Here is an 11,965-nt window from a genome sequence, read left to right as displayed (position 1 = left end):
CTCCTCCCCCTCTCTGCACCTCTCATTCCCTCCCACTCACTGCAAAAAAGTGTTAATTTACCTAAATTGTCCACTGTACAGTCGCATTCGGTAGTTATAGAGTTAAATGATCACTCAGGAGTTTTGCAGTGCATTCTTTCACCCTCCCGTCTATTATTATGTCTATTTTGTTTTTCCTCAGTCTGATCTGGCTGATATTAATGCTTTGTGACAGGGTGCTCATTCCCTACATGCCATCTAGACCGGTCTCCTGTGGTCTGCGTTGCTTGTGCCCTGCTACCGTGTCTGTCTGTCTGTCCGTTGTCTGTCTGTCCTTCTGTCCATCCGTCTGTCTGTCTGTCTGTCTGCCTGTCTGCCTGCCTGTCTGTCTGTCTGTCTTGTCACAAACAAGGAAGCTTCACGGCAGGGTTCCACTTCTTTCATCTCTTGGTACAGTATGTACAGTACTCATGTTGTAGGGTAAGGGTTCCGTCCTCAGCTTAGAACACTGCCGTTTCACGCCCCCCCAGTCTCCCCCCCCAGAATGGTCCTGATTTTACCGGCCACGGTTGTGTAGATTTTTCATTTGGTCCGTCTTTGAAGTTTGGAGTTAACTGATGTCAGGTCAGAGCTACTCGGGAGTGGTCCCAGGTATGTAGGGCGCCGGGCTGGCACAACATCCCCCCACAGACCCCCCCCCACCCTCCCCAATACCAGATACCACAAGATAAGACCAGTGAAAGGGGCCATGAAAGCTCTGTCAAACACCATCTGGCTAACACTGCCCTCTCTCTCTCTCTCTCTCTCTCTCTCTCTCTCTCTCTCTCTCTCTCTCTCTCTCTCTCTCTCTCTCTGGGAGTATACAAATGTAACCAAATCGTTACATTTGTATACTCTCAGAGTTACAAATACATTCTGAAATGTAAATTGACACTGATGATTTCACTACGTAACGCTCTCTCTCTCTCTCTCACTCTCTCTCTCTCTCTCTCTCTCTCTCTCTCTCTCTCTCTCTCTCTCTCTCTCTCTCTCTCTCTCTCTCTCTCACTCTCTCTCTCTCTCTCTCTCTCTCTCTCTCTCTCTCTCTCTCTCTCTCTCTCTTTCTCTTTCTCTCTCTCTCTGACTGTCTGTCTCTCTCCTTCGCTCCCTTTCATGCTCACATGCGGTAGACTGCAGAACATAAATCATAAACTGCAGGCAAAACACGTTTAGGATTTCAGTGAGGCTCTGACAGTGAGGATTTCTTATCTTCTCAAGAGCCAATTGTTTCTACTTTGAAATGTTCTACTTGAGCTTTGATATTTTGGATTTTTTTTACCCTGCACTGTCAGCAAGGCAGGTGTTCCATTCCAATGATGCATAATGCTAATTACTTACATGCAGTTGTTTACTGGATGAATTGTTGCTCAGTTGAACCCTCACTCTCAGTGTTGTAATTTTTACTGCATGACAACAACATTGCCAACTGGACAGGGTAGGTTTTCAACTTGGGGTACGAGGACCCGAATTAAATAATTGATAGTTAGGAAGCAAATGAACCTATAAGTGTCTGTAACTCTGGGGGTGTAAAAAAATATTTTTAATTAATTAACTCTTGAGAAAAGAAAGGCTTTTACATTGTAGATTGGGGTCCCAGAGATTGTGGCCTAATGCATATCAAACTGGGGGTCCTTGAGAAAGGTTGAGAATCACTGGGGCAGGCTACGAGGGGCGCAATGCTGTGGCCGTGTCCTCGGGGTGGAGCTGGAACTTGGTACAGCTCATGTAGAACGAGGTGTCTGATGAGCTCAGACCGGGGGAACAGTTAGCTGCAGTATTACCATTATGAACCATTTGTGAACACATGAGCCAATCCACGTCAGGCCTCCTATTAGCACCAGCCCTCCTGTTTCTCATTACTGCTACGGGCCTCTGTGTACGAAGACGCATAAATCAAGGCAATTAATACTGGCTGATGTGCACACTCTCTCTTGCTGGTAATGACCATGATCTCTCTCTCTCTCTGTGTTTTCTTTCTCTCCATCCCTCTCCACAGTCTTTTGTCAGATTCCCTGTCTCAACGGTGGACGCTGCATCGGCCGGGACCATTGCTGGTGTCCGTCCAACTCCACGGGGAAGTTTTGCCACCTCCCCGCTCCCCAGGCTGCCCGTCCCCAAGCCCCTAATGGCCGCAGAGACGACGCGTCGTCCCACTCCATGTATACCCTGCCTCTGTCCAATCAGCAAGGTGATAACTCAGCTCCGTTCCTCAGTGTGTGTGTGTGTGTGTGTGTGTGTGTGTGTGTGTGTGTGGCGTGCGTGCGTGCGTGCGTGCGTGCGTGCGTGCGTGCGTGCGTGCGTGCGTGCGTGCGTGCGTGCGTGCGTGCGTGCGTGCGGCTAATCTCGGAAACCACTTGACCGATCAGAGACACTCGAAAGAAGCAATTCCTCAAATATTTTAATTTTTTTGTGATTTTTTGTGTGCTTTTCACATTTTGTGATTTATTGGGTCTCCGATCCACCGTCCCGCCATCCCTCCATATTTGGGCATTACTGACATCATCAATATGATGTCAACAACATGACGTCAGCGATCCATAGGGACGCCATGCTGTTATTAAAATCCGTATTGTGTTTTCATTTTCGGCATAAAATCGCGTTGTCTTACTTTTTCATTCCGCGCTAACCCTCCAGAGATAGATCTGTTTTATCAGCCACGGCTGTGTCGATCTTTCATTTGACATTCTTGGAAAGTTTTGATTTAGCTGACTGACTTAACTGTTCCTTGCATCGCTGCGTTGTTGTTGTTGTTGTTGTTAGTGTTTTTGTCCCCTGACGTGCAACAGACCAGTTACCAGTAAGTGTGTCTCTGTGTGTGTGACTCTCGGGGCCAGCAGTGAAAGTCAGAATCTATTCCGAGCTGAATATGTAATGGGTGACTCAGTGGAAGCGCGCATGTTGTTCACACACTAAACTCCTTTTTATCAACAGACAGTGAATATTGAAAACAGAGTGGAGTTCTAACCAGTGGCATGGGGGGAGCAGCTGTTAGACATGATATAATGTAAAAGAGAACGCTCCTCGTTCCAGGGTGCGTACCATACTGTACGTATGTAAGGAGGCAGTTCCATGTCATTCAATTTAACCACTTTAACCCTGGCGTCAGTACAGGCAAAAGTGTTTATTTATTTTGTATTTCAACATTTTACATTTTCAAGCATTTTTAGCGGCGCTGATCCTGCTCTATACCTGACTTTGTCCGTGTTCACCGTCAACGTTCTGATTGGTCAGACCCGTCAACAAAGTGATTGGTCAAGCTTCACGTGACACATGACTATAAACACATTATAAACACATATCGATGACAAAATGTATCAAAGGCGCCGCTACCTTCACACAGGGTGTGATTTCTTTCCAAAATAGCCGCAACATCAAAGTGTGACAAAGTGTAAAATAGGGCTTAAGTGGTTGAAACAGTATCAAATATAAACATGAAGTGTACTCATAAATAACGGCAGAGTACCTCAGACTCTTGTGCAAGTAAAGACGTCACGTAGCAGCAGATATCAAATATGGTTCACGGTCCTGGTCTATTTGATAAGGGTGCATTCGTGTATTCTCTCTCTGGCCTGTATCGCGCACTCACCTCCGTCCGCGAGGCAGTGATTTATGAGAGGGGAGAGCAGGTCAGGGTTCTGGGAAAAAGACCTGGCACACCCTGTAAGATAAGTGCTTCTCCAGTGTCAGATGGACAAAGGAGCTCATTCACCACGTTGCAACATCTCCACGACTCCTCAACAAATCTGTTTTGGGTCTCGAAAATGACATGATTGGATTTAACCCAGTGGCTGAGAAGGACGTCTCTGTTAGAGACAGTTCATTCTCTTCCCATTTAGATTTCATAATGTGATGATGAAATCAAGTTTGTGTGGAAGAGGTTTGTGTGAAATGTTTGTTGATAGTTCTCAGAGTACAGTACGTATACACAGCCTTCAATCCCTTTGGCTGTGGCTTCTGCTGGCACTATTCATAACTTGAAACTGTAAACTCTAGTCTACGAACTGTAAACTATACACTATAAACCAGTGGTTCTCACCCTTTTCTGGATCAGGGCCCACTTGAAAATCTTGAAAATGTTCGCAGCCCACCCGTCCGTCAGATGGGTGGGCTGCCTGCATTTTTCAAAGCATTTTTATTTTAATGATAAATCAATCGATTTTTCTTCTTACATTATACATTTTTTAATATCAATGTTATTTTATCATTAACATCTTAGTGTTTTGTCAATTATTTGGGGGCCCACTTGCAGTATGCTCACGGCCCACCAGTGGGCCCTGGCCCACAGGTTGCGAAACACTGCTATAAACGGTATGCCTGCACACAGTGACATTTGGAATGTTTAATTAACCCCTGAACGTTGCTTGCTTCAACATTTATTATTAATTATTCATTTGAGCAAACACCTCCCCATCCAATAGAAGCCAATTCAACATCAAATTCCACGTTAGACTCATTGTAAAGTCATGAGAAATTGCTTCTCATGACTAATATTGTCCTTCTAATGAATCTGTCAACCTTCATTATTGGTTATTTCATTTTAAATGTCTAACGTCAGTAACAAAGAGCTATTTCTTTTGTCCACATACCACATACGGCCTGCTCCTGAATCGCTTTCGCACGATCAGCCTGCAAATGATCCAGCTCTTCCTCTCTGTGTATTCAAACTCAAATCGATAGGGATCAGAAATCTCCATCGCTTCCAAAAATCTCTTTCATCCACAAACATTCAATGTTATTATCTGCAGGTACGCCCACATCAGAAGTTGTGCAATGAAATGCATAATTGAGTTCAACACTAAACTGCTTAGGTATACTTCCTGTATTTAGCAACGGAAAGCAACCAAACGTAAAATATTAACATAGTGAAATGACTAATCGAAAAATGAAGGTCATCACATTCATTAGAAGGACAATATTAGTCAGGGAAGCAGGGACGTGTGTTTACACTGAGTCTGGAGTCTGCTGTTGAATGGGCTTTTATAGGACTTTTTATTTTTTATAGGACTAGAGGTTGTAATATCGGTAAGATCGGTGGTGCGACACTAACGTCGCACCACCGATCCGACCGATATGTCTGAGTCATTGTTTCAGGGGCTTTGTCAGAGTACCCATTGTACCCATCTGTGTCCCTTTTATGCCCATATATGGAGATATCTGTATCTGTCAGTCCTTGCTCCTTTAATGTCCACATATGGAGATCCTTGATGTCATCAGTATATGCCCATACTGTATATTGGATTGCCCAAATATGGGCATATTGGATGGATCGTCAGTTCTGGACAACTGGATATCCAAACTACTCAACAGCGGGCACCGCACTCCCTCGAATCCTTGCCGCTGCGCATGCTGATTTTGAATTTGGTCTGTCCCATATACAGTATGCACATGATATATGATCTCCGAATCTCTGTATCTGTCAGTCCATGTCCCTTTTATGCCCATATATGGAGATCGCTGATGTCATCAGTATATGCCCATATATGGGCATGTCCCCTTTTGTGCCCATATATGGACCTGACTGATTTGTTTGCCCCTGATGCCATGACAACACATTGAGGTTAGAAAACACACTCCATGTTTGGGCTGGCCGTGGTTTGTTTATGGTTATGTTGTCATAGTGAGGTGGCCGTGGTCTGCCCGCCCACCGGCCCACCCACCCTCCCATTAGCCGATTTTAATATAGGATAAGATAAGACCACCTCTTTCGTTCAAATCATATTGAAGCAAGCCACTTAAAAACTGTCTGGGGTGCACACACATTCCAGAGTGGATGTGAAATTTCCCCCAAAAGTGTTATAAAGTGTATTAACCACTTAAACTCTCTGTAATTAGTTAACCAATATGTACAGTAGTTGATCGGGATCGGCTCTGTACTTTGTCCGCTCTTTTTTCCCCACTTCACCAAATCTCTTCACCGAATATACCCAATCTACAATACATACATGTTTAGCCCCAGAATAGGAATGCTAGGGTTGAAGTGGTTAACACTCAGGATTGTACTGATGCATGCTCTCTGTTTCCCTCAGTCTCTCTCCACCCATCCCTGGTGAATGTTCACATTCAGCACCCTCCAGAGGCCGAAGTCCAGGTCCACCAGGTCGCCAGGGTGCGGCCTGGCCAGACGGCCTCCGCCACTGAGGGGGTTCACTCTGTCCAGCAGCGCTCACATTCTGGGAATGGAATAGGACACGGACACGGGAATGGGAACAGCCACGGGAATGGACATCATAACGAGCACGCCAAAGGACATACCGACGTAAACCCTCCTGCTAATGGGAACGACCATGGCTCCGCCAGGCCACAAAACCGTCAGAATGGCTTTGTGGGGAGGTGTTTCCAAGAGACCATTGATGGACAGGTAAACGAAAAATATGCAGTATGTATAATGCGCACACTGCCACTGCACACTGATCCCGGCCACCTGGTGGATTCTGGCCTGCGCCTGCATGGCATGGAGGCCAGGAAAAAAGTGTAGTTTTCCCACAGGGCGGCATACCGTTCCAGCCACGTCTGCCCATCTGATAGACACTGTCTAGCACAGGAAGTGGGCCTGTGGCTCTGATTTATGTCGTACCCAGGATTTACGAGCTCTGAACTGACTGGCTATCTCATGTTCCACAGGCATGTTATGAGTTAGGATGAGCTTGGCGAGGTGGGGGGGTGGAGGGTTCAAAGGTTAAGCTTGAAATCCCCCCTATGTGGTTCTTCCCATCGCAACGCAGCAGGGGAGGCTTTTCACAGAGGGTATATGTATCTGCTTGTACAGAATGGCACATTACAGAGATTTACTGTACTTTGTCCAACCGAGATAGTGTGCGGATGTCACGTTCGTGACTTCGGTCACATAGGGTTAGGGAAGGCCGGGACAGAGAGTGCGTGAGTGTGGCTAATCCTAAATCTAATGCAGCATCTGCGTGTTTGGCTGTGAGAGAGATGCTGTGTTTTCCCCTTAGGTTTCCATGTTTCCAGTCCCAATAACACAGTGATCCACAGTACAGATGATTATCCATCGAACACGATTGTTTATGCTGGAGTACTTCTCCCATTTTCCCTGCCGTGCTCTCGCGGAGAGTTTGCAATGAAAACTCGCAGTCCAACTCCCTCCCGGTCACATTGGCTTTGGAGAACCCCCATAGAATTTGAATTAGCATGCCAAAGAACCTGCCTACAGCTTTCCCACTGACATTGCCAGTATGCCAACTTGGTGTTTTCTGAAATATATGCGAAATACATGTCCTTTCTGCTGCTTCTCAAGTTGCATAGATCTCCATTCTCCAGGAGTCCAGTAAGTGAGGTTTGATAGGAATCTCTTCACAATAATTAGGCAAGCTTCTTAACGAGGCATGCCAGGAGCATAGCTCTATTCCTGGGACGGCAGTGTTTATGTCCTCGCCTGCCTAACCAGACTCAGATGTGCCCTGGTTCATTCTGTCCTTGCAGATAGGTGCACATGCTCGCTCTGATGCAAACACACTCAACAATACTGTTGTCATCACACACACACACACACACACACACACACACACACACACACACACACACACACACACACACACACACACACACACACACACACACAGACACAGACACAGACACACACAACACACGTTTGCATTACTACAGCATACTTGTGAGGACATCAAAACCCTAACCCTAAAGACTGATTTATACCTAGGATGCCAGTATATTATCCGTGAGCTTGTAGATCTGCTATTTTATGTGTACTGCACTGGTGCGGTATAAGTGTAAAGTATAAGTATAAATCAGGCATAACCCCAACACTAACCCCTAAACCCAACCTTTAAATACCTAATCCTAACCATGACCTCAAGCTGAATCTTTTCCTAATTGTAACCCTAACTCCCCAAATCAATTTCAACCATGAAAATATCAATTTATCTTGTGAGGACCAGGAAAATTATCCTCACGATGTCTATTTCTCAAATTCTACTATACTTGCTGATATTTGTCTCTCACAAGTATAGTAACACCAGTACACACGCACGCACGCACACACGCACGCACGCGCACACCAAAACACTGAGATTTAACACAGATGTTTTGTTGCAGTGTGGGAAGCCTCTGCCAGGCCTAACCAAGCAGGATGATTGCTGTGGCAGTGTGGGTGCCTCCTGGGGCTTGAACAAGTGCCAAAAATGTCCCACCAAACCAGGTAAACCTGCCCAAATGAAACCTAACACAGACCAGCCATTTTGCCTGATCTGAGCTGTTCTGTTTTGTCCTACTCTGCAATAATTAATCCACTTTATTCTATTCTATTCTATTCTATTTGTGTTCTGCTCTATTCTATTCCGATCCGTTCCGTTCTGTTCCATTCTGTTCTGTTCTGTTCTGTTCTGTTCTGTTCTGTTCTGTTCTGTTCTGTTCTGTTCTGTTCTGTTCTGTTCTGTTCTATTCTATTCTTAAATCTTCTTTTATATTCTATTTTTGGTCAAAGATACTTCTCATTTAATTCAACAGCAGTTGTGTTTACTTATTGGATCTAGCGATGATTGAATGTTGTGCTGATGATTGATGATGATGCTTTAATCCCCACACACATGGTAGCTTTCATTAGATTCCTCCCCTCCGCTGAGGCGGTGCGTGACTCCCCAGCCACCCCGTTGTAAAAGTGAAGCTGTTTGTGCTTCCATAAAAGCCCCAAATACAGGGACCCAAATGAAAACACATTTACTAGCATGAAGATGGCTGCGTGGCTGGCAGCGTTGCCCACCCATCCTGCGGGCAGAGCAAGGCCGGAATGGCCTTGAAGCAGTTGGCGGTTTGGTCGCCCTACTCCGGCAGAGCTGTGGTGGATTCTAAAAAACAGACCCAGCGGGTGGTGGTTCCATGCCCGCTGGCTGGATGGGTGGCGGTGCCCCTCACTGTGTGCTCACACAGCCTGTCAGCTCTGTGCTGTTATTCAGAGAGCCCTAGGATTGAACCCCAGGGGGTTTTTATTTATTGAGGCTCCATTGGGGAGCTAACTGTAGTGTCTCAAAGGGCCACTCTGCCCCTGTTGCTGTCCCCGTACCCTTAATCCTATTAGGGACACGCCTGGCAGTGGGAGATGTCAGTTGGCTGTCACAGTGTGCTGTCATACCTCATTCCCTGTTTAATGTCTGACCGGACCCTAATCAAAAACAGACTTCATCCCGCTCTCTTTCCTCCATCTATCACAGCTTCCATCGATCCCCCTACCCCCCCTCCCCCCTCCTCACTGCGTCTCCCTCGGTGCGCCAGATTCCCATTCCTCTTAAGTCGCCGGCACAATGTCTTTTGGCTCCCAGATGTTTTCCTCTCCTCCCTCCTTTGATGTTCGGTAGAGAAACGAAAAGAGTGAACCATCCATTCGCTCATAGTCTCGTAGTTGTTTGGGGGGCAGTTTGAGCCTGGATCCCAGGTCACACGCAGGCAGGGAAGCAGGGATGAAGACAATGAAAGGGAGACGATGAGAAAGGGAAGAACATTGAGGGGGAGGGGGTTGAAATGAAGCCATATATACAGTATACTGTACCGTAAAGCCCATGCTAATCGCTAATGGCTCTTTGAAGGGAATGCTATGAATTCCTCTGAAGTGTTACAGCTCTTTGTTTAGACACTCGGCTAGATCTATATGCTGCCTTAACCACTTGAACTGACCTGAATGTAGACTATGTTTTACATTTGTGTGTTGGGCATGGGCTTTATCCAATGACTAACGTGGATAACGGCATCACTGGAAACCAAACCTAATGTCTGTTCTGTTCATTTTATGTGCCTGCAACAGTGGAGGGCTTGCATAGGAGGGGGAGAACTTCGCTTAACTTTACAAGAGGCTCCTGCGTTATTTGCTGCTGTTGCTGCTGTCATAATGATGTCATGAATTCGAGTGTATGGGGTGTGACACATCATGTCGGTCACTTTATGGCCATTTGCAATACTCGCTTTTGATTGAGAACTAGCATCACCGCTACACAGGAGACCGCTGGCATGTGTTTTTATTGAACCTGAGGAGGATGCCAGGGTGACTGCCATTTTATAGTTCCAGTGCCATTTCAGAAAGGAATGTGTTGTTCTTAGTCTGGAGACAGTCTCATTTTGTGACTTGGATTAGGTTCAGATGTGTCTGTATCTGTCCTCCAAGGCTGGCTACACAGTCGAATCCTCAGTGTTAATTTAACTCAGAGGGGCTAAATCACAAAAGGATTGCATGGCCTTTGCCACCACTAAACCCACGCAAGTAAGACAAAAAGAAGCAGTGTAATTCTCAAAGCACCCGCAAAGGGTGAAATGCACCCATGACTGCGCTGTCAAGCAAATAGTGTCTTGGTGCTCCAGTGCTACTTGCATGTATTCAAATTGGGTGATGCATACATTTGGTGCCAAATTGGCCTTTTTCTATGCAGACAAGCCTCATTGCAAATAATTAATTCAAATTCATGAACACCAGTGCAGCCAAATGCAGTTAGTATGAAAGTTACTAGCGTCTTCAGCAAATTGGTGATAACTGACATGCATTTATAAGGGGTGTCACGCCCAAACTTTCCAGGGATCATGGCAACAGTTACTGCAGCCAGGTGAAGAATTGTCACGCCAGGCGTGCTCCCAACACTGAAAGCCACGAATGCTGTCATAGTATTCGGTCACGATTAAATTTCAATTCAATTTATTTGAGGTTTGGCACCCAGTATTGATTTTGCACAAAGAATAGAACAATTCACAGTGCGTCACTTCGTGCTGCGCTGCGAGCTTGTACATCTGCTATTTTTGCATTTTTGTGAAAAGAATATTGAAAATGTTTGGGATTTTTTTTTTTACATAAATCTTCTCTTCTGGGGGTCCCTGGCACAAAACCTTTTAGATGGCCAAATACATATCAATTTGGGGGTCCTTGACATGAAAAAGTTTGAGAACCACTGGCATACACTTTAAGATATTCTGTTCATTAACGTTCCCTATTCTGTTGTGAGGCATTTCCTCCTCCAAAGCCTTGAGTTTACTATGAGCTTGTAAATCTTAAAAAAAGTATAAAATAATGGTTATAGCTAAAAATTCTAAAATGACACAGTATGCATTCCCGGATTGAATGGGTTAAACACAGTGCTTGAATTGGGCTGGTCATTCAGGAATAGTCCAATTTCAAAATGTAGCCTCTTTGAAAGAAATGTTTGAGCACAGCCCTGTGCTCAACCAGCAGACTTCAGTGTGGCAGGGTAAGCCGTGTAAAATATTATTTTGCAATGCAAATCAGTGGCAACCGCGTTATAAAATCAATACTATACTCAAGGCCATAATATATCACATCTATGGCCATTTAATGCACACCTGTAGCTGTGATATACCACAGCCTCATACAATACATGTATACAGTGTTATTGCTTAACTACTTAAAGGGATAGTTCACCCCCAAAATGACTTTTCTTCTATCGATTCGTCACCCCATGGGGATTTGAATTCATGGATATTTTTTTGTTTTTGTCGCATTCCTAAGCCAATAATTTGATGACCGGCAGAGGTTCCGGTAAGAGACACAAAGAGTCTCCTTTGTGTCTCCTACCGGAACCGCTGCGTACCGTTCCGCTGGTCATCAAATTATTGGCGTAGGAATGCGACAAAAACAAAAAAATATCCATGAATTCAAGTCTCCATGGGGTGACTAATTGATAGACAAAAAGTAATATTTTGGGTGAACTATCCCTTTAAGGCCAGTATACTTTAGAATCTAGAACGAGACCAAAAATAGCCAGTCTATAAGCTCATAAGGTATCGTGATGCACTCACACATCGGCCATCTTGCCCTTGCGTCATGCCACCATGGACGTGTTGGTTTCCAATGGTTGTTATCCAATGCCCTTATCGCTCGCATGTTGAACAGTCGCAGGCCATAATGAGATCCAGATCCCATAGAATGGCTGTCGTCCACTCTTTCCCTCTGGTTCTGATGAGGCATAGTGTGAGGATCAGC

The 11,965-nt window shown here is 45.3% G+C and overlaps 1 protein-coding gene across 2 annotated transcripts in view; it reads left to right on the top strand.

The window, feature by feature from the left end:
- LOC311035951 (latent-transforming growth factor beta-binding protein 2-like) overlaps positions 1 to 11,965 on the top strand; it is a 118,716-nt gene that overhangs the window by 48,546 nt on the left and 58,205 nt on the right. For both annotated transcript variants that reach the window (XM_084044467.1, XM_084044466.1), the window contains exons 6-8: positions 2,015 to 2,206; positions 6,045 to 6,376; positions 8,089 to 8,191. In XM_084044467.1, the coding sequence (XP_083900593.1) occupies positions 2,015 to 2,206; positions 6,045 to 6,376; positions 8,089 to 8,191 (627 nt within the window). The remainder of the gene's footprint in view (positions 1 to 2,014; positions 2,207 to 6,044; positions 6,377 to 8,088; positions 8,192 to 11,965) is intronic.

The sequence above is a fragment of the Gymnoscopelus microlampas genome, assembly GCF_963454915.1.
Source record: "Gymnoscopelus microlampas genome assembly, chromosome: 20".
NCBI classification, from domain to species: domain Eukaryota; kingdom Metazoa; phylum Chordata; class Actinopteri; order Myctophiformes; family Myctophidae; genus Gymnoscopelus; species Gymnoscopelus microlampas.
Note: the sequence above shows the minus strand (reverse complement) of the source record. Positions and strands in the feature narration are given on the sequence as shown.